General features: G+C 48.2%; 1 protein-coding gene across 4 annotated transcripts; it reads right to left on the reverse strand.

The window, feature by feature from the left end:
* Positions 1-88: 88 nt before the first annotated feature.
* LOC108940254 (ninjurin-1) lies at positions 89-22,764 on the reverse strand. Of its 4 annotated transcripts, none has more exons than XR_003797435.1 (5): positions 22,612-22,764; positions 6,933-7,170; positions 4,026-4,213; positions 740-2,189; positions 89-124 (listed from the first exon to the last, which is right to left on the reverse strand). XR_003797435.1 is itself a non-coding variant. In XM_029249954.1 (4 exons), exons 1-3 carry the CDS (start codon positions 22,651-22,653, stop codon positions 4,071-4,073), a joined length of 423 nt encoding a protein of 140 aa, XP_029105787.1. In that variant the 5' UTR covers positions 22,654-22,764; the 3' UTR covers positions 479-2,189; positions 4,026-4,070. The 4 variants fall into 4 exon arrangements, 1 of the variants encoding a protein (XP_029105787.1); XR_003797437.1 differs by lacking the exon at positions 89-124 and having other exon boundaries at positions 479-813; positions 1,458-2,189; XR_003797436.1 differs by lacking the exon at positions 89-124 and having other exon boundaries at positions 479-813; positions 1,329-2,189.
* Positions 22,765-24,141: the final 1,377 nt, after the last annotated feature.

Raw genomic sequence — 24,141 nt, forward strand, 5'->3', positions numbered from 1 at the left:
GGTCTGGGGTTCGAGTCCCGCTTGGGGTGCCTTGCGGTGGACTGGCGTCCCGTCCTGGGTGCGTCCCCTCCCCCTCCGGCCTTACGCCCTGTGTTACCGGGTTAGGCTCCGGTTCCCCGTGACCCTGTATGGGACAAGCGGTTCTGAAAATGTGTGTGTGTGTGTGTGTGTGTGTGTGATCAGGAATAGATATTCTGATAGTTTTATGCAGCTACTCGTGTGATGGACATCGGTTCATATGGCGTAAAGAAGCTAACAGCACTTTAGTATCGCACATCTCCATCTATGCCTCTTTCTCCTAATGTATTGCACACATTGTATTTTCTATGTATTTATTACAAATTAATAAATATTAATATATAGTATTTATATATTATATATTAATATTTATGAAGTAAGAATAAAAATAATTATCTAAGAAAGTCATTCTACGTATTTATTATAATAAATGTAAATGTAACCTGAAGTGTTGCCTTAAAATTGTAGTGTGGAATAAGAATTCTTTGGCAATACAAGCTGAGTTTTGTCCTGCCAACAAAGCAGTTTACAGCGAATCAAAGCAATATCTTCAGACAAAAAGGTGATGGTTATAAAAAAAAACTATATTAGAGACAAATAGAGCAGCGTACTGGATACATGCATGTTTTTACAGGACTTGCCTATACGGCCTTTTCCAGCCCATCCCCCCAGCGTGAGGAGACTGTGTGTAAGCACCGAGTGAGCGTATGAGCACATCGACCTTGTTACTGGTCCCCGAAGTCCTGCGGAGAGTTCCTCACACCAGATTTTCAGTACGCGCACTTTAGGGGGCACCTAGGCGAGAGGAATGTATTTACACTTCAAACAGCAGGTAACTGGGGCCTGCTGGGATGGAGGCTGGTGCCACTTTCCTGTAGAAACAAGCAGTCATCACCTCTAATGATCTGAAAGCACCCGACAGAGATATTGCTTAACCTTGCTTCAAGAACTGCAAAATGAATATTAAATATTTGTTACTGAAATGTTGCTCAAAACAGGCACAATAATAGGTCGTAAAGCTTCCACTATGAAATTAAAAGCTATATTAATTATCAACCTTCCACCGCTTTGCTCTGTTGATATTCCAGTGTTGTAAAACTGCTCTTTAAATATTGATCTGAGCTTAACAGTTTGAGGTGTAGTGAAAGGCACCTTATAACGAACACTTCTGAGATACAAATATGGAACGCAGCTTCTAGAAATAACACAGCCATAATCAAAAGTACCTAATAAATAACGAGATCTATAAACACAAATCCAATTATTATAGTGATGGTGCGAGAAACATGGGTAAACAATTTCTAATTTACTTATATCTCCCATGCCTCCCAGACTGAGATGATGCCGGTGATACTCGAACCACAGTCAGCAGCAGGACTGAGACACAGCGAAGGTGCTGCAGATCAGAGGACACCGGGTGGCGCTCTTCCCACACTCACATGGGTCTGGACCTCAGACCGCTGCGGAGAGACCTTGAGTTTTCTCCCATGATCCTCCTCTCCCGGTGGCTTATCTGACCTCGCAAAGCCCGGCTGCCCTTGTACGAAGCACTCGTACTCCCGGCTCCACAGACAAACAAATGATACAATAACACCGTAAATGAAAACTAACTGCCCCCCTCTGCCTAACTGCAACGTGAAGACGTAAAAACGATGGTTTCTGCATGTTACTCTAAGGTCTACGTATTAGAAAAGCCGAATTGAACCGGGGGGGGATCTGTAATGAAGACCTATCCCCCTCACAGGTCTAATTATTGAACGTTTCTGAGTTGTCATTAAATGTACAGATAGCAGTGAACGGAACGCAAGAAATATTCCTCGCTGTGCATGAAGCCCTTTTCCGCTCCCGCACTGCCTCCTGAGAAGCCATCTGTACGTTAATTACCGTTACATCCCCCTTCGTGCCATATACCCAAGAACTCGGACTCAGTGTGTTTACATGATGTGTAAAATAAACCCATGACCTAATGCTGGCAGTGAGGCACTCGTGTCTTTTGGTATCTCTCGGCCTGTGTCACTAGCGCATGCTGGGACGCATAGGTGTCCCCATAAAGGAGGTTTACGGTCCGTTTCTGAACCCCGCGGCCCATCGCGTTCGACCGGCAGCGGGGATCCGGGCGTTTCGCCGCTGTCCATCTGCACTCCTCTCCCGGGGTGACTCCTGGCGTGGACCTGCAAGGAGAGAGTGTGTGAGTGGGCGGCGGCGAAGGGCGGGCGAAGGGCAGGCGATGGAGGGCGATGAAAAACATCTTATTTGCGCTTGAAGCAGAGCTCGGAGGCAGGATGGGGTGGCTGCTCCCGGCCCCGCAGGGTTTGCGCGCATCTTTTCGGAGACGGACGCGTGAGGATCGCCGGGGGGTTGGCGCGGGGACCAGACGCTCAATGTCACGTGAGCCCCTCTAGGAGCACCCCTCGTTACGCGGGGCCCGTACGCAGCGGCCACGTTCGAAAGAGGCACTAGTCACCTAGGGATGTACACCTGTCAGTAAACAAGCCCTTGTCCAGGTTGTAGCCACAAGACGGTGGGTTGAAAATCCCACCTGACAGGCTTGTCCAAGGGACCTTATCCTGAACTTCTCTTGAAAAAATTACCCATATATGGGTAAACCACTGTAAGAAGGGTTAACATAGAAATTTCACATTGTAAAATACAACGGACAAATACATGAACAAAAGTCTTTTAACAGTAATAGAGTCTAGACCAGGCTTGTATATGGCTTAGATAAATAACATAGCATATATAATATAGCATCCAGGCTTGGATATATAACATAATGTATACCGGTGGGTCTGGGGTTCGAGTCCCACTTGGGGTGCCTTGCGACGGACTGGCATAACGTAACATATATAACATAACGTACATAATATAACATCCAAGCTTGGATTATATAATGCAACGTATATAATACAACATCCAGGCTTGGATATATAACACACACACACACACACACACACACACACACATTTTCAGAACCGCTTGTCCCATACGGGGTCACGGGGAACCGGAGCCTACCCGGTAACACAGGGCGTAAGGCCGGAGGGGGAGGGGACACACCCAGGACGGGACGCCAGTCCGTCGCAAGGTACCCCAAGCAGGACTCGAACCCCAGACCCACCGGACAGCAGGACCGTGGTCCAACCCACTGCGCCACCGCACCCCCTACGGATATATAACATAACGTGTATAATATAGCATCCGGGCTTGGATATATAACAGATAACTCTCTTGAACTGTACTTCCATCAGAAATCCAAAGTCAGTACCACCCCTAGCTGCCCCACCCCGGCACAAAAAAACGCGAGAGCTTTCGCGGTACGTGAACTACATTCCCGCTTATGCAGCATTAGAAGGAAACATCACACTCAGCATTTCACACAACTGTTTGATTTATGGTGAAGCAATTGTGTTGGTGCAGGTAGAGGGGCTCACATCTAGATTACGTCGTCATGCCTGCCGTTCTGACAGCTCTCTTATGGGTAAAATAACGCTGTCACTCAACGTGATCCACCGCGTGCGGCACGTTGAGAGGCGAAGCTTTCATTTTAAGCACTGAAAATATTTCACGCTGGACTTCTTTATGACTACAGGGAATCTGCCGACAAAACGGACAGCTTCTTCTTGTAAGGGAGCCGATGTCTTCGATCTCTCGCTTTGAAATTTGTTGCAAGTTTCTCCACCACAGAAGAGAGGGTGGTCTCAGTGTACCACAACGCCCCTGCTAAGTGAACTACTTGTGCTCCATTAAATATTGAGGTGCGGCGGCCGAGTGGGGGGGGTTGGGCGGTCGATGGCGTGTTCCTGACTCTCCTGCGGGGGTTACAACCACATACACAGCTGCACTGACAGCAGTGCCACGTGGGAGGGCGGCGGCGGCCCTGCTTCTTTTTGGTTGCGCCTTCGTGAGCGACGCTCCTCGGAGGGATTGGGAAAATAGGCCAGACGTCTCCGGAAGGACGACGGCCGAGCTCTCCGTGCCCCTCCCCCCAAACTCGAAGAGCGGAGACGTACCTGTAGGGTACGGAAGGGTGGGGGCTGGTTACGGCGGGCTCGCCGCTAGGAGCTCTTGCCGGGCTTCTGCACGCCGAATGCAGTGATGAAGACGTTCACCACGAGGATGACGAACACCATCGCCGTGCTGATATTCTCCAGCACGTTCAGCCTGTAGTGCTTGGTCTCGTCGTTCAGGTCCCACTTGACTGCGAGAGAAGGAGGGAGAGAAAAGAAAGCAGCGGCGTGAGACCACGAGCTGTGCTGGATTGCAGGGGGTCCGATGTTGCCGGACACTTCGGAGGGAGGTGCTTCTGACGCCCTAAATGTATAAACACGGCAAGGCAGCGCAGAGTCCCAGTGCTCCAGAAACTAGAAGCATAGGGTGTGAGGCAGGGTACACCCTGGATGGAACTGCAGCCCATGTAGAGTCACCGGGTCCCCTGAAGCACGTCTTCGGACTGCGTTAGGAAACCAGAGCGCCCGAGGAAACCTGACTGAGCAGGGGGAGAACACGTAAACTCCGCACACACTGAGCGGGACTCGACCATCTGTCCAAACGCAGCCCAGGAGATGCGAGGCACCGGTGCTACATGCTGTTCCGTACACAGCGTATTTCTCAACGAATTCAGGAAAGGCTCTTCCCGGCACATTTTCACCATCCCCGTCACGAACAGGAAACGTCACTCGAGAAGTTCCCCTCCTTCTCGAGCCGTTCTGCCGCGATCTCCTGCGGAAACGTTACCGCCGCTACGAAAAGTCCACTGGAAGCGTGTTTGAAGAATCCGTCCCCTGTGCGCTCCAGTGTTAATTAAAATGCATTGACAGTATTAAGAAGCTCAACGGCAATGTTTAGCCAAAGGTTTCTTCGTCATTTTATCGAGAGTCGCCTGCGCTGCGGGACATGCCGACTCCGTTGAGATAAGCAGCCAAAGACAGTGTTTACCATGACTCAACAGGCCACAGTCGCCCACCATGATCAAGCACCTTGTTCCTTAAATATTTAAATTAACTTTTATATCCTGCCGCTGTGGGGAACATTACATTGAGGAAATTGACAGCGGTGTAATTTACCGAATCGCTACTTTACTCTTCACTTTTGAATACCAGTGCGGCAGCGATCGGAATTAGCCGAAAGGTGCAATTTAGCGTCTTGTGTGTCTGCAAGCTATAATTCCGGCACTTCACATCAGTCATGAATTGTTCCTGCTGGCCCTCCGATTATTTCAAAATGCAGCTGAACACACGTGGAAGACGAATTTGAATTTTGGATTTACGCAGTTTAGAAACGGCAGCCATGGAGCCGAGCAGCCGGTCAGTAGCAGGATGTCTCTCAACCGCTGCGGTCACATCCCTCTGTAATCTACAGTCGTTGCAGGCGACGTGGCACTCCGTGTGCGTGCGTGCGAGCGAGACAGCCCAGAACAGTCCGACTTCCGGCCGGACGCCGCTCCAGTCTCTGTGGTTATAGACGCGCTTTTGTCCGCAATGAGCCCTGCCTGTAGGACGGCCGGTGCCTTCATCGCCATCCCCAGAGAGCAAAGGTGGCATCCAGTCAAACCGCTAAGTGTCCTTCAACGGCGCTGCAGGAGATTCTTGGCTCCTTTGATGGACCGATTCAGTGCTTTAATTACAGTCATTTTTCTTATTATTTATTTATCTTAATTTTAATGGGGGACGTGGTGGCGGCGCTATGGGTTTGGTCTGTGCCTGCTCGCTGGTGGGTCCGGGGTTCGAGCCCCGCTTGCGGTGCCTTGCGACGGACTGGCGTCCCGTCCTGGGTGTATCCCCTCCCCCTCCGGCCTTGCGCCACACGCTGGTGGGTTAGGCTCCGGCTGGACGCGACCCCCCTCGGAACAAGCGGTTTCAGTCAATGTGTGTGCGATTTATCTTAATTTTATATTTATTTATTTATTTTTCCTCATAATTTTTTGCCAAAGTGACTTTCAGTGTCAGGTTTGCATACTAAGCTACCCGTACTGTAGTTAATTGACTGTTTACCCAGGTGGGCAATTTTTACTGTATCTGTTCAGGGTAAGAGGGGTGCGCGGCGGCGCAGTGGGTTGGACCGGGTCCTGCTCTCCGGTGGGTCTGGGGTTCGCATCCCACTTGCGGTGCCTTGCGATGGACTGGCGTCCCGTCCTGGGTGCGTCCCCTCCCCCTCCAGCCTTACACCCTGTGTTGCCGAGTTAGGCTCCGGCTCACCGCGACCCCGTATGGAACAAGCGGTTTCAGATGATGATGATGATGTGCGTGTGTGTTCAGGGTAAGTATCGTGATCAACGGTACTAAGGCAGCAGGTGGGATTCAAACCCGGGCCCTTTGGCTCTTGGCAGCGCCGCCCCATTACTCCCCCTCATCATGCACAGCTCAGTCAGCCCAGCAATAAGCAGCTCCACAAACCACCTGCCTCCAGGTACACACAACATTCTCCACTAGCACCAACATCTGTTCCTAATAGACACATCTGTCGCTGTTTGTACAAACCGCTCAACTTCTCTCCTCTCCTTATTTCCCACTTTCCAGGTGTGTGTCTAGATTGGCTTCCTTAGAAGGATTAAAGAAAATTGTTTTCAGTTTTTTTTCCCCACGTTGAGGAATTGGGGCTTCTTATCCCACAGGAAGATAACGTGCCGAGTGCCGAGCGACAACTGGGTTCAAACGGCGCCTGACACTAAAGCAAAGCCTCCGTTCGTTCGATTGATTGATGACGGCGGTGCATTGCATTTGATTCCACCTCCCTCTTCCCAAGTAAGGCCTGTTTTTTATTTAAATATATTCACATGCATATTTTCCTGCAGACAAAGACGATGGATTTTGACAGGTGCTCCCCTTGTGCTCCCCATCCCCCTCCCCCGCTCCTCTCCGCCTCTGCTCGCCTCCTTGGCATGTGCGCGACAGACTGGATGTGATGTCTCCTCGTCTCACCGATGAAGATGAGCAGGACGCCCACGGTGATCTGCAGGATGAGGGAGATGCTGATGAGCGCGATGAGGGCCGTGTAGAAGGTGAACTCGGGGCCCTGGTCCAGCACGGCCTTCAGCTGGGAGGCGTTGGCCATCAGCAGCGCCACGTCCAGCAGGCTCTCTGCCGCGCTCTTCTTGTTGGCGTAGTGGTTCATGTTGAGCGGTCGGGTGCCGCGACCCCAGTGTCCTCTGTGAGGGGCCTGCAGCATGGGACACACTGGTCTGTGGTTGTCAAACATGGTAAATGGACTCACGCTCACAGTTCTAAAAAGAAATGCCACTAAAACATTTTCATCCCCACAAAACTGTCATCATCATCATCATCATCATCTGAACCGCTTGTCCCATACTGTCATTTTCTGTTAAATCCAATCAGTAACAGAGGCTGAAAAAGAGCACGTACACTGCTTTTACACTGACTCCTCACCTGATCAACACTACTGGCACTAGAAGTCTGTTCGTAACTCGATTTGTTCTTAAATGCAAAGACACTTTAAAAGTCACTATCGGTAAAAGAACGACGGGTGCGCTGTTCTGTAAAAGGTACATAATTCACATGTTCCGCCTTTTATTCGCAGGTTAGATTCTGTAGAAAAAACACATAAGGCTATCGTATACAAAAGTCTGTAAGACTGGGATTTGAATTGTAATGCTCAAATGAAAATTTACTTAAAATGACTGCAAATAGGGGGTGCTGTGGCGCAGTGGGTTGGACCGGGTCCTGCTCTCCGGTGGGTCTGGGGTTCGAGTCCCACTTGGGGTGCCTTGCGACGGACTGGCGTCCCGTCCTGGGTGTGTCCCCTCCCCCTCCGGCCTTACGCCCTGTGTTGCCGGGTAGGCTCCGGTTCCCCGTGACCCCATGTGGGACGAGCGGTTCTGAAAATGTGTGTGTGTGTGACTGCAAATAAAGTTATGTCTGCAAACCCACATTCACATCCCAACAAACATATCCAGTGTTCGTCAGCTTCGGGTCACTTTCAACTTTATTGGCTACACAAAAAATAAAACTTTTATAGTACTGATGTGTGGGGTGCGGTGGGTTGGACTGGGTTCTACTCTCTGGTGGGTCTGGGGTTCAAATCCCGCTTGGGGTGCCATCGCAAGGCACCCCAAGCGGGACTCGAACCCCAGACCCGCCAGAGAGCGGAACCCGACCGAACCCGCCGCACCACCACCGCGCCCCCTCTAATTAAAAACATGAACTGCAAAATGTTTCTATTTTCAAAAATTTCTGTTTCGAATGTTAGCAACACAACTGCACTTTATTTGACATTTATCATGTATTTAGGTGTAATGTATTTAATTTGATTAAGCATTAACCGCTGGGATTCGGCCGCTTTTCCCACTTGTTCCGAACCTTTGAATGATACAGATGAGGGTCGTGTCATCGCAGATTTAATTCTCACACGCTGCCTGTATTTGATTTTTCATCTGGAATCCAGGTTATTGATCATTAATTGTTCACCTGCTTTCAGACCCAGCTGATTTTAGGTGGACTAGTCCCGGGTAAGTACCTCGATCGGTGCTATTACGGCAGGAGCAGGGACTTGAACCCGACTCTTCCGATTCCAGTAAGGCACACGCTTAGCTGTCTGACAGAACTGAACGTGTTCTTCGGGGAAACCCTTCTGGATTGACGGCCACAACTGCTTAAGTGTCTGTGCTCCGCTTCATATTTGTCCGAGGAGGTCGGATGTGAGTCACTGGACTGAAACGTCACGGGCCAGCATCCCACCCGGCACCTCCACCCAAAAGCCACTTCCTGCAGCGGCTGCAGCGTTGTTTCCTGAAACAACCTTGACGGCCAGAGGCGGGCTGCTTCCAACGCTTTCGAATTACTTCACCGTGGAAAAAAAAGACTAAGAAAAACAAAACACACACACAAAAAAAATCCCTGAGCTTGCCTGACGCAGAGCAAAGGGAACATTTTGCTTTAAAAAGCCCGAGTCGTATCAACAGAAGCCTCTAATTGCACAGCGCGGGTAGTGCTGTATAATCAAACCTTCAGGGGGAGGGCTGGGACGCTTTTACTCAGCCTTTGAAATTCATGAGCGAAATAAGAGCGCGATGTCTAGAAAGCAAGCGGGAAATCTCAGCGAGCAACGCGTTCGATTTTTGCCCTGCCCGATAAAAATAACAGCGCTCATAATTATTCATACAGATTATTAAAATCTCGAGGTGTTTATTCTCACAAGCGGTACTTAAAAATTCTGGATCAGACTATATACCGTGTTAAGACATGCTAAAAACAAGAATACAAAATATTCGTCTATTATCATAACCGTGTGTCCCACGCAGGGTTGTGAGGGTCTATCCCACAACCATGGGGCGTGAAGCAGGGTACACCCTGGATGCCAGTCCACGACCAGGCAATCATACGCTCCTTCAGTCACGCAGACACACACTACTGGCAATTTAGAGTCACCCATTCACCTGAGACACACAACATTAGACTGTGGGAGGAAACCAGAGCACCTGGAGGAAACCCAAACGAACACGGGAAGAACATAGAAACTCCACGCAGGCTAAGCCGGATTCTAACCCGTGTCCGAACCCGCAGCGTCATCGGCTGCGCCGCTGCGGTGCCCGAGTGCTAAACGGAACCTTAAAAACATTTCAAGGCCGAGCCGTGCGAGAACAGGAGGGGCGGCTTCATCCCGAAATTCCACAGGTCCTTTCACGTGTTCGGTTATTCTCTAACAATGAGCCCACTGTGTAACTTCTAGAACCAGGATCCCGCGGATGGGGCCCCGGCGACGGGACAGGTGGCGCGACATCTGAAAAATGCCGAGTCCTTTGAATGAACCGCTTCCCAACGAAGCCAATTTACATATTCTTCTCGAAAGGGCTCCTCTTTCCGTTGCAGTCGTGTCGCGAAATCGCGAGCCCGTTATCAGAGAGGCGCCTTTATAAAGGCGAGCTTAATTAACCCCGAAAGCCCTTTTTGTGCTCTTCTTCAAGGATGCGTGCGTGTGCGAGGCGTGTCGGATTATTGTCAGTCACTGAACACGTCCCCTGTTGATATGGGCACATCCCCCCCCCCCCCCCACCGCCGGCCCGCCCAGAAGACCCAGAGAGATAAAACACGCTTTGTGGCGCATTTTTACACAAATTCAGCACTGCGATAACGAACAGAGGAAATTATCTGGCCACACAGTCACTTCAGTGTGACTGACAGCGGCGTTTATGCTCTCCTGCGAAAAGCAGCAGGTGGCGTACCTTTTTCTTTTTTTTAAACTTTCCCACATCACATGTTCGCACATCTTCGCAGTGCCGCGTGTTCCCGGTCTGAACAGCTCTGAAGGGGACTGAATGCAGCGCATTTGTTTTTACTTAGGGGGCGCGGTGGATTGGACCGGGTCCTGCTCTCCGGTGGGTCTGGGGTTCGAGTCCCGCTTGGGGTGCCTTGCGACGGACTGGCGTCCCGTCCCGGGTGTGTCCCCTCCCCCTCAGGCCTTATCCCCTGTGTTGCTGGGTAGGCTCCGGTTCCCCGCGACCCCGTATGGGACAAGCGGTTCAGAAAATGTGTGTGTGTTTTTACTTATTTAAATGTCAGGTTTGTACACGAAGTACAGTTGTCTACCTACTAATAGAGCCGGGTCATTTTTACTGCATCAGTTGAGTACCTTCATTAAAGGTACTACAGCAGGGCTGGGACTCAAACCCTAGTCTCTGCAGTGCAAGGCGACAGTACTGACCACTGCGGCCCCTGCTGCCTTGGTGCAGTAAATGAGGTGTGTAACGATGCGTAACGTCACCCTTCCCATTGGAATTGAACCCAACATCACACCAGATCCCTTTGACCCTGTGCACCAAGAGCTGCTCCAGAGGCAAACCTCAAGCCCGCTGATGTTCTCCAGACTTAAGAGCTGCTTGAAGAAAGACACACACACACACACACACACACACACACACACACACTTTCAGAACCGCTTGTCCCTTACGGGGTCACGGGGAACCGGAGCCTACCCGGCAACACAGGGCGTAAGGCCAGGGGGGAGGGGACACACCCAGGACGGGACGCCAGTCCGCCGCAAGGCACCCCAAGCAGGACTCGAACCCCAGACCCACCGGAGAGCAGGACCTGGTCCAACCCACTGCACCACCACACCCCCCTGAAGAAAGACTCTTCTCATTTAAACTTGGCATCACAGCTTCACAAGTGTGCAAGTGCTCTCAGGACACGCGTTACACAAGTGTGGTGTTGGAAAAACACTGTGAGAGTAAACTATGTGGAGAACTCAAACTTCCACTAAAAGGAGGAGAGAACACATTACAATGTCCACTCTTTTCATGCATATATGTAACGCACACACACACACACACACACACACACACACACACACACACACACACTGGCTGAAGCCGCTTGTCCCGAGCATCGCAAGGCACCCCAAGCGGGACTCAAACCCCAGACCCACCAGAGAGCAGGACCTGACCAAACCCGCTGCACCACCCACATGTAATGCACACACACACACACACACACATTTTCAGAACCGCTTGTCCCATACGGGGTCGCGGGGAGCCGGAGCCTAACCCGGCAACTCAGGGCGTAAGGCTGGAGGGGGAGGGGACACACCCAGGACGGGACGCCAGTCCATCGCAAGGCACCCCAAGCGGGACTCGAACCCCAGACCCACCGGAGAGCAGGACTGCGGTCCAACATGTAATGCACTGGTGTTCAAATTAAATTTACAACTTTTGATTTTGTAACGCCCGTTTTTAATTTAGTAATAAAAAATTCCATAGGTGGTATAGTGGTCAGAGCTGTCACCTCTGGACTCTGCAGTTGCATGTTTGAATTGCACCTGAGTTGTTCCATTAAAAATGACTCATCTGTATAAATGGGTAAGTTATTTGACAGAGAGAGTATGTGTGTGTTCCACTGATGTATGGATGAGTGACCCAGTGTAAGTAGTGTATCTAGCAGTGTAAGTCACCGCGGTGAATAAGGTGTGTGGGCTCATAACACTACATAGAATTCATTGGAAGTTGCTTTGGAGAGAAGTGTCTGCTAAATAAATAAAGGTAAATGTATTTTTTTTTACAGAACATTTTACACCGATGGGGAGCGCAGCAGGTATGGCCGGGTCCTGTTCTTTGGTGGGTATGAGGTTCGAGTCCCGCTTGGGGTGCTCTGCAACAGACTGGCGTCCCACCCTGGGTGTGTCTCCTCCCCCTCCAGCCTTGAGCCCTGTGTTGCCGCGACCCCACTCGGGACAAGCGGCTTCAACCAACGTGTGTGTTTGTGTGTTTATACCAATTCCATAAAAGCACGACCTTGGATCACCTGAAAGAAAAGAGAAAAATAGCACAACTAACATCATTACTACCTCAATCTGGTTATTTGGTCGAATAGATGTTATTACCTGCGTGATAACTGCATTTGTGCTATATTACAACCTGAAAATGAGTGCTGCCATGTCTTTTTCTGGAAAAATACAGAGTTTGGTATGGTCATGGGGTCATGTTTTCACTAAGGGATCCCAAAATTTTACAGTAAATATTCTCAGCTGTAATGGTATAATTGGCAGGTTGTAGACCATGAATTTCAGAAAGTGTCTTAATTATTATAATTATTCATCTCTATTTAGCCAACATCTTTTTCCAAGGTGATTATCAGTGTTAGATAATCAGCTTTACAAGTATTTACTCATTTACACTACTGGGTACTCTTACTGTATCAATTCAGGGGAAGTACAGTACCTTGCCCAAGAGTATTAAAGCAGCAGTGGGATTCAACCCTGGATTGTTCAACTGTTAGGTAATGGCTCCAAGCACAATGCCACCTGCCACCCCTACATGTGTCACATCCACGCCCACAACACAAGCAACAACACCTGACTCCGCACTAGCTCATGAGTAATCGCTCACCCTATAAAGACCCTCTTCAGCTCCCGTACCGTTGCGGAATCTCGTTTGGGACAACCGCCCTTCCTCGTGTTACTACACTCTCGCTCTGTCCACGATCTCCGGTTTTTTGACTCCTCGCTTCATTCTCCGACCACGTCCGTGGATCCTCGTTCCTGTCCCGTTCGCCGATCGACCGACCCTTCGCCCGTCCCTGGTTTTGAGACCTTGCCTCTTCCCTCAACGTCTAACGAACAACGCTGCGCTTGGGTTCGGCCGTCTCGGCTCCCCGTGTCCCGCGTGACAACACGCTGATCAATGTGACGCTTACCTTTGTGGTAAGGTATAGTTAGCAACAACAGTGCATTTTTGCCTTGGCCACATCCAGTACATCAGTCATCAATAACTGTCATCTCATCATGTTTAAGAGTTGCGCAAAAAGCAGAGGACACGGGTAACACCTCAGTCATGTGTACAAAGAGCATATAGTGCCTGGTTAACTATAAACATGGAGCCTGTGCACAACTCAAGTCACGAGCTTGCGAAGCATGGCACTGAGCCCTTGTGCCCGTTCCAATGGAGACAACAGGGACTTTGCCTCCTCCTTACCGCTCATTATATTATACCGAGGCTGTTCAGCTGTGGTCCCGAAAGGCAAAGTCTACTATGTTTCCGCTGCGGTTCATCAGTAAACCACCACGTCAAGAGCCCAGCATGGGAGAGAGGGTAGCGTAGGGGTTAGAGCTGCTGCCTGTGGATCCAAAGATCAGAGAGTCAAATGTCACATCAAGCTGTAGAACCTAAGGCAGATACCCTGAGTTGCCCTCCTATTGAAAAGGATAAATAATTGTAAGCTGCTCTGAGGAAGACTGTAAATTAAGTTAATAAATGCAAATGCCTTTAGTAGTGCAGTGGGCAGAGCTGTCACCTCACACTCAAAGGACCTGGGTCCTAATAGTTGCTCTTGCTGTTATTCTCCCAAGCAAGGCTCTTATCCTAAGTTACTCCAGTAAAAAAATCACCCAGCTACACAAATGGGTAAATCATTGTGAGAAGCTTAGTATAAGAATATAGCATCGTAACCCAGTTTGAAGAAGAGCGTAAACTCAGTAAACGGTAAGAGGACCCATATGACTCCTTAAGAGCTCTTGGCAGAGTAAGGACACACGGAAGCCCTGCTGGACTCAGCTCTCCAACAAAAACTTGAGGAGTGCGTGTTAGAGAACGGTACTGAGCGATCAACACCGTGCCTTTCTTTCCCAGGGGGCTGGTCAGCGTTCCTCACGTCCGAGGCGCTGGCCTTCAGCCTCGTAGAACATTAATATGAGAAGAACGGCAGTTTGATCAACATCACGTCCGCATTCCCGCCGAGCTCATTCAGACCCCTGCGTGTGGGCTTAAAGAAACACGGAGACCAGCGCGGCTCCGCAACAGTTTGAGCTGCTCTCCGCACCGGTTTCCCTCAGACAACCAGCCAACCATCAATCGGCCACATTTACAGGATTCACCTTGTTTTTACTGTTTGCGCCAAGCGGTGGCACAGGTACCTTCCAGAAAGAGGAAAAGCACATCCCTGTAAAACCCATCCCCTCTCCCTTTGGGAGAACCTTTGCACTTTTCGCAAAGTACAACAGGGGTCCATTGGATCGAGGGCCAACATGGGCATATAAACAATTGTGTAACCGCACTACATATCCGGGGAATTGAGGGAGACCAGGTTGGTACCCATGGAAACAACATCCTCTTTATTTTTTTTCACTGATGAGGTCAGCTTGGCAAATATTGAGCTCTCGTGGACACGCGGAGGAAGAACTTCTCTAGAAAGTTCCTTCAGTGAGAGATCCCTGGAGTGATGACTCTTTACAACGATAAACACCCTCTCGGTTCGTTCGATCCCGCTTCGCACACTTTGTCTTTTGAGATGAGAATGCTTCATTTAGGGCTGTTTATTCATCCTTTTTCACAGGGTGACAGTTTGATGAAGACCAGCGAGGCTCTGGCCAGCAGGGTCAGCGTTAACCCTCAGCTGTGCTGCCTGATCCTCTTTTTCATTCTCCTTCGGTTTAGCATACGAAAGGGCATTTTATCCATGCAATTAGGCCAGAGGGATGACATCATCGCTTTTTCCACACCGGCCCATTGTGGAGCGCAGAAGTGCTCTCGAGAGCCATGCCACGCTGCTCACAGAAAGGTCAGCGGCGCGCCGCTCCGACTCGCTCGGAACCCGTAACGCGGAGATAAGACGCGTTCCTTTGGCACGTTTTCTCCTGGGTACATCAGAGAGCCGCGGGTTCTGCTCCACCTTTGCAGTAAAGAGCGTCGCCTTGGGTCCCCATTCCCTCCATCCTACATCAGAATGCCCGGACTAGAAGGAAAGAAGCTGAACGTGTCTATCGAGGCAGAAGTGAGAAGGAGAGAAGTGCTGACAAAGTGCCTTCATACCCAAGCTTGGACCCATCTGTGATTCTAGAGGGGGCTGCAACTCACCATCTACCGAGTAACCTTTACTGTCACTACTGTTTATCCATAGGAGTTGACACCTTTATCCTACAGAGCTAAAAATAGGACTGCAGGGACAGCTGGTAGCCTAGTGGGTAAAGCTGCTGCCTTTGGACCCAAAGGTTGTAGGTTTGAATTTCACCTCTGGCTGTAGTGCTCTAGAACAAGAGGCTTACCCTGAACTGCTCTGATGATTGCAATAAAAGTCATTTCATGTCACACTGTGTGTGTGTGTAGACAAAGGGCTTTTCCTTTCATGCCTTGTACTTCTGACAAATTAGTAAAATCCACTATTACATGCAGGGGAGGGGCAAATCTGTGGTTATCCAAAAATCTGGCAGCGGTTCAGACAAGAACATTAATGGGATTAGTGCAAACTGGCACATGACTTAAGAAAGGAGGCTTCTAAAAACAGAATAAAAGTACAGAAGAGTAACTCATGAGCTCTACCAGCTGATGGTCTTTGGAGGTGAACAATCTACCGTATACAGGGACAGCTGGCAGAGCAGTGGTTACAGCTGCTCCCTTTGGACCCACAGGTTCAAACCCCACCTCTAGCTGTGGTACCCTTGGGCAAGGTACTTACCCTAAATTGCTACAGTAAAATTACCCAGCTGTACAAATGAGTAAATGATTGTAGGTAACACTGTAAGTCATTTTGGAGGTGAGTGTCAGCAAAAGGAATAAAGGAAATGCTGAGATGTACGTCGCTTTGGACAAAAGCGTCTGCTAAATGAATAAATGTAAATGTAGGAAATATTGATGCAAATGTACTACAGCTTCATCACAAGGAAATTGGTTAATAAGGGTAAATAATGAGGAAAAGGGGCTACATTTATTTATTTAGCAGACACTTTTCTCCAAAGCAACTACCAATGAACACTATGTAGTGTTATGAGCCCACACACCTTATTCACCGCGGTGACTTACACTGCTAGATACACTACTTTCACTGGGTCACTCATCCATACATCAGTGGAACACACTCTCTTTCTCTCTCTGTCACTCACACACTGTGGTGAACCTCAACAGCATGTCTTTGGACTGTGGGAGGAAACCAGAGCACACAGAGGAAACCCACATTGGGTTTACATTACTTTCACTGGGTCACTCATCCATACATCAGTGGAACACACTCTCTCTGTCATTCACACACTATCTGGGAACCTGAACAGCATGTCTTTGGACTGTGGGAGGAAACCAGAGCACCCAAAGACTTACACTGCCAGATACACTACTTTCACTGGGTCACTCATCCATACATCAGTGGAACACACTTTCTCTGTCACTCACACACTATAACTAGACACTACCATGTCTTCCCTGACCTCCTCCAGCAGTTCCCAGAGATGCGGGACAGGTGGGCTGTACTTTGCTTCCGCTCTTCCGCGCAGTTCTTACCATACAGGTGTTGCCCAGGTGCACTCACACTCTTCACTGGTACCGTACATGGGACGCCTCAGTTTACCGTGTGCCTTTTGTTTGTGCTGTTCATAAAAATTTGCGAAATACAGCCTACTTTCATCAGTTGCTGTGCTTAAAGACAAGTTAAGCTTAGCAAATCGTGTACTTTTCATTGATGCAAATTTCACTTTTTTTGAATTTGTGTCTGTTCATTTAAGCTAAAAAAATCACTCAAAAGGACTGTGAGTCTGTCCCTCATCAGTGTTGTGACAAGTGTTATAAATCGCCTAAGCAGACACTATAGTGATATGTGTGTAATGGTGTGTGAGACTTTAGCGTGACATTAAAATTAATCTATTTTTTACAACTGATATGTATGTCAGTGAGCTAAAAGCAAATTAAATGTGTCTCATACATTTTAGCATTTAATTCAGTCAAGCGCACACACACTTTCTGAACTGCTTGTCCCAAGCAGGGTCACGGCAAGCAAGAGCCTAACCCGGCAACACAGGGCGTAAGGCCAGAAGGGGAGGGGACACACCCAGGACGGGATGCCAGTCTGTCACAAGGCACCCCAAGCGGGACTCGAACCCCAGACCCACCGGAGAGCAGGACCCAGTCCAACCCACTGCGCCGCCACCACACCCCCTTTCAGTCCAGCAGAGACTTCTTTTTTACACATATACATTAGCTGCAAAGAAGTTCCGAACGTCCCTTATTTTCCTACGAAGGACCCAGAAGTGTCCCTTAGTTTCTTCTGCATGAGTTGGCAACCCCGTGTGTGTTTAATACACTTTTTGCCACAAAACAAAAAAACTTCTGGTAAAGAGCTGGTCCGATCTACCCAACGGTTCGGTTACAGTGTGGTGTCACTGAAGTCAGATGTATAGCAGTGTGCAGAGAGAGACATTGGTATTCTGCACTTGGGGTTATTCTCTGTCCTCATGTACTGTTCAACCAGAGGAAAGCAGGTGGTGATGACTTACAGGGAGTGGACTAGTGCAGGACCTTGGGTAGGTCACTGGTTTGAGTCCCAGAATGAGTGCCGTTACATCACCTTTGAGCAGGGCAGTACTGCAGCGGCACTCAGTCTCAAGAGCTCGGGTAAAAAGGGCCACCCGTATAACAGGTGTAACTGTGATTTACTTTGGCTCGACAACAAAACTATTAGCTTCAGAAAGGGGACTACAGCAAACTGATGTCAAAAGGACAAGCTCCATCCATGTCCCTATCAGCAACTGCCGCTTGTCCAAGAGCGTGGCGGTAACCCGGAGTCTGTTCCGCAAGCAGAGGGTGCGAGGCAGGGCACACCCTGGACAGCATGCCGCTCCATCGCAGAGCAATCGCACATTCCTTCGCACCAAGGGGGAGAACAACATAATGGAGCGGAGCTGTCGGTGTCAGCTGTGTTAAACTGGGGCCATTTGTGACGGGGTGGTAATTTGTGGTGCAATCAGGCATTTCCTGCGCGGCCTGCCAGCTGTGGACATGCCAATCATTTCCAGCCCTCAGGGAAATGATCAGCGTAAAGGGCCAGTGTTGGTGTGTTCGGGGTGGAGAGATGAAAAATGTGGCTTTTGGCAACCGGTGGCGTCATGATGGAAGACCCCAGCACTTCTGGCAGTCCCCCAGGTATGGAAAATCGAGCCCTTAGGCAAATCTCACAGCGTCCAGCTACAATGCGACCGGAAGTCTAATTACGCTCCGCTCAGTAGTCGGGATTAACGTTGTATCGCCCTGAAATAAGACATGAATCATTTATTCAGGCTTGGGAATAATTTCACATTACTCTGCCTAATGTGATCCTTTAGCCTTGTGCTGTGGAGATCATATCATTCTAATAAAAAATATGTGCAAAATTTTTATTGCAGCCAAACAAAAGTTAATCCTTTATAAAGTAACGTTTTTAGTTGTGTTGGGGCGGGAGGTCGCACTGGGGCAGCAGGTAGCATCCTAGTTTGGGCTGATGCCTTTAAACCAGAAGGCTGTTGGGTCCAATCCCGCTCCTGTTGTAGCTCCTTTGAGCAACATACTTACACAGAATGGATACAGTAAGAGTACTACGCTGTATGAAAGGGTACGTCACGTAAGCCTGATTACCTAACGCTGAAAGTTACCTCGAGCAAAAGTGTAAGGTAAATAAAGGTTAATGGGAATAATAACACTTCACATCAAAGTGGTGTTTTATGAAAGGAAACACCTCCTCAGGTATGGAGGTCGAATGTTAACAGTAAGTAATAATAAGCTGTAAACTACAGCAAGTGGCTGGTAATGTACAAAATAGAGGTGCTGCCTTTGGGCCCAAAGGTCACAGGTTTGATTCCCCCGCTCAGCTGTAGTACCCTTGAGCAAGGTACTTACCCTGAATTGCTTTAATATAATCACCCAGCTGAACAAATGGGTAAATAATTGTAAGTTGCTTTGGAGAAAGTATCACATAATTGTACTAATTAAACTGTATAACATGAGTGGACACAAGCAATTACCACAAATTAGGTTCACTAAAAAAACATTTTGCTAATTCGGCACAAGGCAGTTCTCATGACAGAGTACAGTAAACAATTGATGAGACTTCAAAGAACATTCTAGAGTTGTTTTAGAACAGAAGGAATTTCTGTTCAAACAATTAACATTGATAATTTAATATCACTAGTCAAATCAAATTATTTATACCTTATGTGCAGACTGTCCCGAAGAATTTAACAGTGGGCAGCATAGGTAGCGTTTACAGCCGTCCCCTTTCCATCAAAGGTCCTGAGTTCAAAAAGCCGTTACCGCAGCTGTATATTCTGGGTTAAATTACCATGAATTGATATAGTAAAAATGACAAAATTGCGTATGTGTAGGGCGGCATGGCGGTGCAACGAGTAGTGCTGCGAGAGGCCGTGGGTTCAATCCCCACTCAGTCTGTGTGGAGTTTGCATGTTCTCCCAGCGTCTGCATGGGTTTCCTCGGGGTGCTCTGGTTTCCTCCCACAGTCCGAACACATGCTGTTCAGGTAGATTGGTGATTCTCAGTCACCCATGCTGACTAGAGACACTCTTAAAAATAAAAACAATGGTGTGTGAGTGACAGAGAGAGTGTGTTCCACTGACGTATGGATGAGTGACCCAGCGTAAATAGTGTATCTAACAGTGTAAGTCACCACGGTGAATAAGGTGTGTGGGCTGATAGCAACACTACACAGATTTTGTTGGAAGTCACTCTGGAGAAAAGAGTCTGCTAAATGATGTAATGTAAATGTATATGAGTAAGTAATTGTAAGTAGCTTAAATACATAAAGCTAAAATAGTGTGCTGCTTTGGAGAAAAGAGTCACATAGAGGAATACATGATAATAATGCAGTAATCCTGTTAGTGCTGGAATCTGACACTTGTCCACAGCCAGCAGATCTGTGCCTTGGAGACCAGCCCTCCTGGGGTGCCCTTCCCATAAGCTCCCTGTGCACAGAGAAGGAGTGCGTGGTGCCAAGAGCTGATAGATGAGCGAACCGGAGCTCACAGACCTTCCAGTGACTTTGCACTGTAGCTTTCGGCTTCCATTTATGTCCAGAAAATATGCAAGTCAGGCACTTATTTCACACCAGTCCCGGGAATCACTTAACGGCGGCAAACCCCTGTACACGACCTATGTGAGCAACAGCGCCATTTACACATCTGCGCATTTTCATTTGGTATAAGCAGCAATTTAAATTCCTCCATAGTTTTAACCTGTACATATACTGTACACGGGTATATTTTACTCAACTGTGGGCGGCACAGTGGCACAGCAGACAATGCTGGTGGCTCACCTCTCTTTGGCTGTCGGTTTGGAAGTGGGTTTGAACCTGCTCAGCATGTGTGGAGTTTACATGTTCTGTCTGCGCCTGCATGGATTTCTTCTGGGTGCTCTGGTTTCCTCCCACAGCCCGGAGGTGGTCCGGTGACTCTAAACAGACTGTAGCGTGTGTACGTGTGTATGAGAGTGTTACATTGTACCTAGCATTGTAAGGCACCTCGGACCTGCTGTAACGACCAGTCCTTCAAGAACTACCAAACAAAAAATATATGTTCAACCCTGTTCTCGTCTGGAGTGAAATCATACTGCACATCTGGGTAAAGAATCACTCATGACCACAGGACCAGTTGCTTTCTTATCTACTTATATTTGAGGCCACACTGGGAGTAAGTTGTAATTTATTGTCATTAATACACCAGGTTCCTGGGGTCCCCCCACTTCCTCTGTGCTGTATATCCACATGCAGAAGAAAGCCACCAAAACCATGTGTTCCGTGTTATTAGCATTATGTAAATGCGCGTCCACTTTATTTCCCACCAAGCGGAGAACCCTCAGAAAAGAAGCCGATTTTTCAAGTACTGAAATTCTATCAGAGGCACAGGTCAAAATAAAAATAAAGTGCTCTCTGAGAGTTCTCCCTGTGCCGTGAAGAGAGGGCTGGCATACGGCCCCTGAGCGATGGCAGCTGCTGACTAATGTCGCCCGTAACGCTTTGTGTATCTAATAACACGAATTAGGAAACTTTGAATGTAAATGTAGATTAGAAAGCGACTGAATTATTATTCCGTTCACAAAACAAGACTGCAGATACCATACACTTTCTACACATGCAGCAGAACACTGAGAACAAGGGGATCGATTCAAGAATTATTCAGTAAATGAGAAAAGATGTTGAGTTAAAATGTAGGCAGGCTCCTCTTTCTTTGAATTTTCAGATAGCCATTTTCCAATTTATTTATTTTTAATTTTAATTAGATCTAATTTGGGGGCGCTGTGGATTTGGCTGGGCCCTGCTCTGTGGGGGGTCTGGGGTTCAAGTCCCGCTTGGGGTGCCTTGCGGCGGACCGGCGTCCCGTCCGTGTTGTGTCCCCCTCGGCCCTGCGCCCTGCACCGCCGGGTTAGGCTCCGGCTCGCCACAACCCCGCTTGGGACAAGTGGTTTTGTCTTGTGTGTGTGTGTGTAGATTTAATTCACTCATCTTTTTCCTGAACTTTCTGCTATGGAGTGACCACGAGCTGTTATTCCACCTGTCATTGCACATCCAGCCGGTAGGTGTCAGTAAAACGCTGTATTCCAGGGTACAGTACAGTATATGTGTTTGTGAGCATAATACAGGAACAACTCATGTTAAAAATGTCATATACTGTCTTTTTTTGTCAGAACACTATTCAAGCACTTTGTATCATTTTGATTTAACTAGTAAAAGTAACTAAAAATGGCAGCTTTCTAGGGACAACAGGTAGTGTAGTGGTTAGCGCTGCTTCCTTTAGGCCCAAAGGTGACAAGTTCGAATCTCACCTTTAGGTATAGTATCCTTGAGTAAGTTATTTGCCCCCCAACTACTCCAGTAAAATGACCCAGCCTTATAAAGGGGTTAAACAAGTGTAAGTCGCTTCGGAGAAAGGCGTCAGATAAATGTATCTTACTGATCCAACAATGTACTGGATTGTTTACATTAACCCTACAATCTAGGCGATGTTCATCTGGTCCTACATGTTGAAAATGCTCAGCTGAGATGCCATAACGTACTGGAATACCCAGGAGGTGTTCAGCTGATCCAGCAACATACTAGAATGTCAACAAGGAAGGAAGCGGATCCGACCAAGTTCTGGGATAATATCGGTACCGGCGACGAGCTCATGTTAGGACTTGCCGGGTTGTCTCGGCGATGATCGGATTGACTCTACACAACGTGCTGAAACGTGTGGGCACGGTTGATACGATCCTACAACGTAGTGGACCGCGTAGGCGACGTTCGCAGCTTATCATCGATCCCACAGCGTTCCGGGACGTCCGGCGGGTACCGTTAGCCGGCTGGCTACTCGCTGTTAGCTTAGTTTCCGCAAAGCCGCTTTTCGAGTCCGCCTCGCCTTGCCAAGTTGCCTTACCTCCCCCCCGCTGTTTCGATCGCCCTCGCCGTTCATTTCCATGGCATGTGTGTCGCGCGCAGGGGCGCTCGCTCCAGCTGCCCGTCCGATCCGGAGCGCGGAGCCCAGAACCCCCTCGGTGCCGGTAAAGAGCGGCAGATTGGCGCCGCAGGACGGAAGGTACCGAGCTCGGCCGCCAGGGGGCGTCTGCAGTACAGCGCTGCAGTAAAACATGACCTCCTTTCAAGCGGTCATTTCTTGCAAAAAGCATAATGTTATGTTTCCTGCAATAACCGTATGTACACCGTGTATATGTGTCCCCTCAACAGCACTCTAATGAACGCAGCAAAGCTCGAAGATATGCAATTTTTGCTGACTGTACAGTACATTTTTAACTATATTTCTTTATTATTTTCACATATATATTTGTAAATTGTCAGTACACGGAGAATTACTTTAAAAGCGTAGTGTGAGGGTTTATCATTTAATTTTGATTATTTTTGTGCTGTTCATCATTTTTCTTGTGTGATTTGGGAAGCACACACTGCGCCCACTGTCGTACAAGGGAGGTACTGCAGCCGGATGCAGCGCCGATCATCCTTCAACAGCCTCGGGACACTTTCTCCTTGTGTCACGGTGATGCCGCTTCTTTTCTTTGCAGCGCGCTGCAAAAGCAACACACTTCAGAGGAAAATTTTCTGGCTCAAAATAAATAATCTTTGTGTCCCGGTTTTGGATTATGGGTGAGTACAGAAAAGTCAGTTAGAGCACAACCCAGCCCTCCATGGAGTGAGTTTGTAACCCCAGGTCCTGAGACACACTTCTCCCTAGGGCCTAGGGCTTATAATTACTGATGGTTCTACACCCCAGACCCTTTTTTTTAAAAAAAAAAAAAAAAAAAACTCGTTTATGCTATAAAATCTTTTAAAGTCTTTAAATTAATGTCATTCATTCATAGCTGAACGGAACAACCTAAATAACCCAAAATAGTCTTTCTCAATTACTATGTGTCTTCAAATAGTTAGGTCACCATTAAATGATTTTGAATAGATTAATACTCATTAATTTGCAAGGTTCACACATGACAAAAAAAAGATTTAATCTTTAATCTTAACAATGCAAACACATTTCAGACCATAAACTTAATAAGGAACTTAATTATTAGGATTTGTCAAGCTATAGTAAAATTCTCTGTGGATAAATTAATTTTAGTTCACTAAGAATTCAGCTGATGTAAAATCCTTCATATCCAGTGTATCCTGTGACTTAGAACTGAGATGCCCTATTCTAAACTGTTTCAGTCTGTGTCCAAACACTAGATGGCTGCATTTAGGGACGTTGAGTGATTTAATTTCTCAGTAGACTACCTGGTCCAGAGCCACATACAAAGAGACATTTTGCTGTTATATCTGGATATACAGAAATGGCCCAGATGAAGCAACACGCTAAAAATTACAGGGACCCCCCCCCCCCCCCCCCATGAAACCCCATGACCCCATGAAACTTCTGAAATGATTCAAAGTAAAATTTATTTAATCAGAGCAAACAAGC

Source organism: Scleropages formosus, chromosome 2 (genome assembly GCF_900964775.1).
Source record: "Scleropages formosus chromosome 2, fSclFor1.1, whole genome shotgun sequence".
Classification (NCBI taxonomy): Eukaryota; Metazoa; Chordata; class Actinopteri; order Osteoglossiformes; family Osteoglossidae; genus Scleropages; species Scleropages formosus.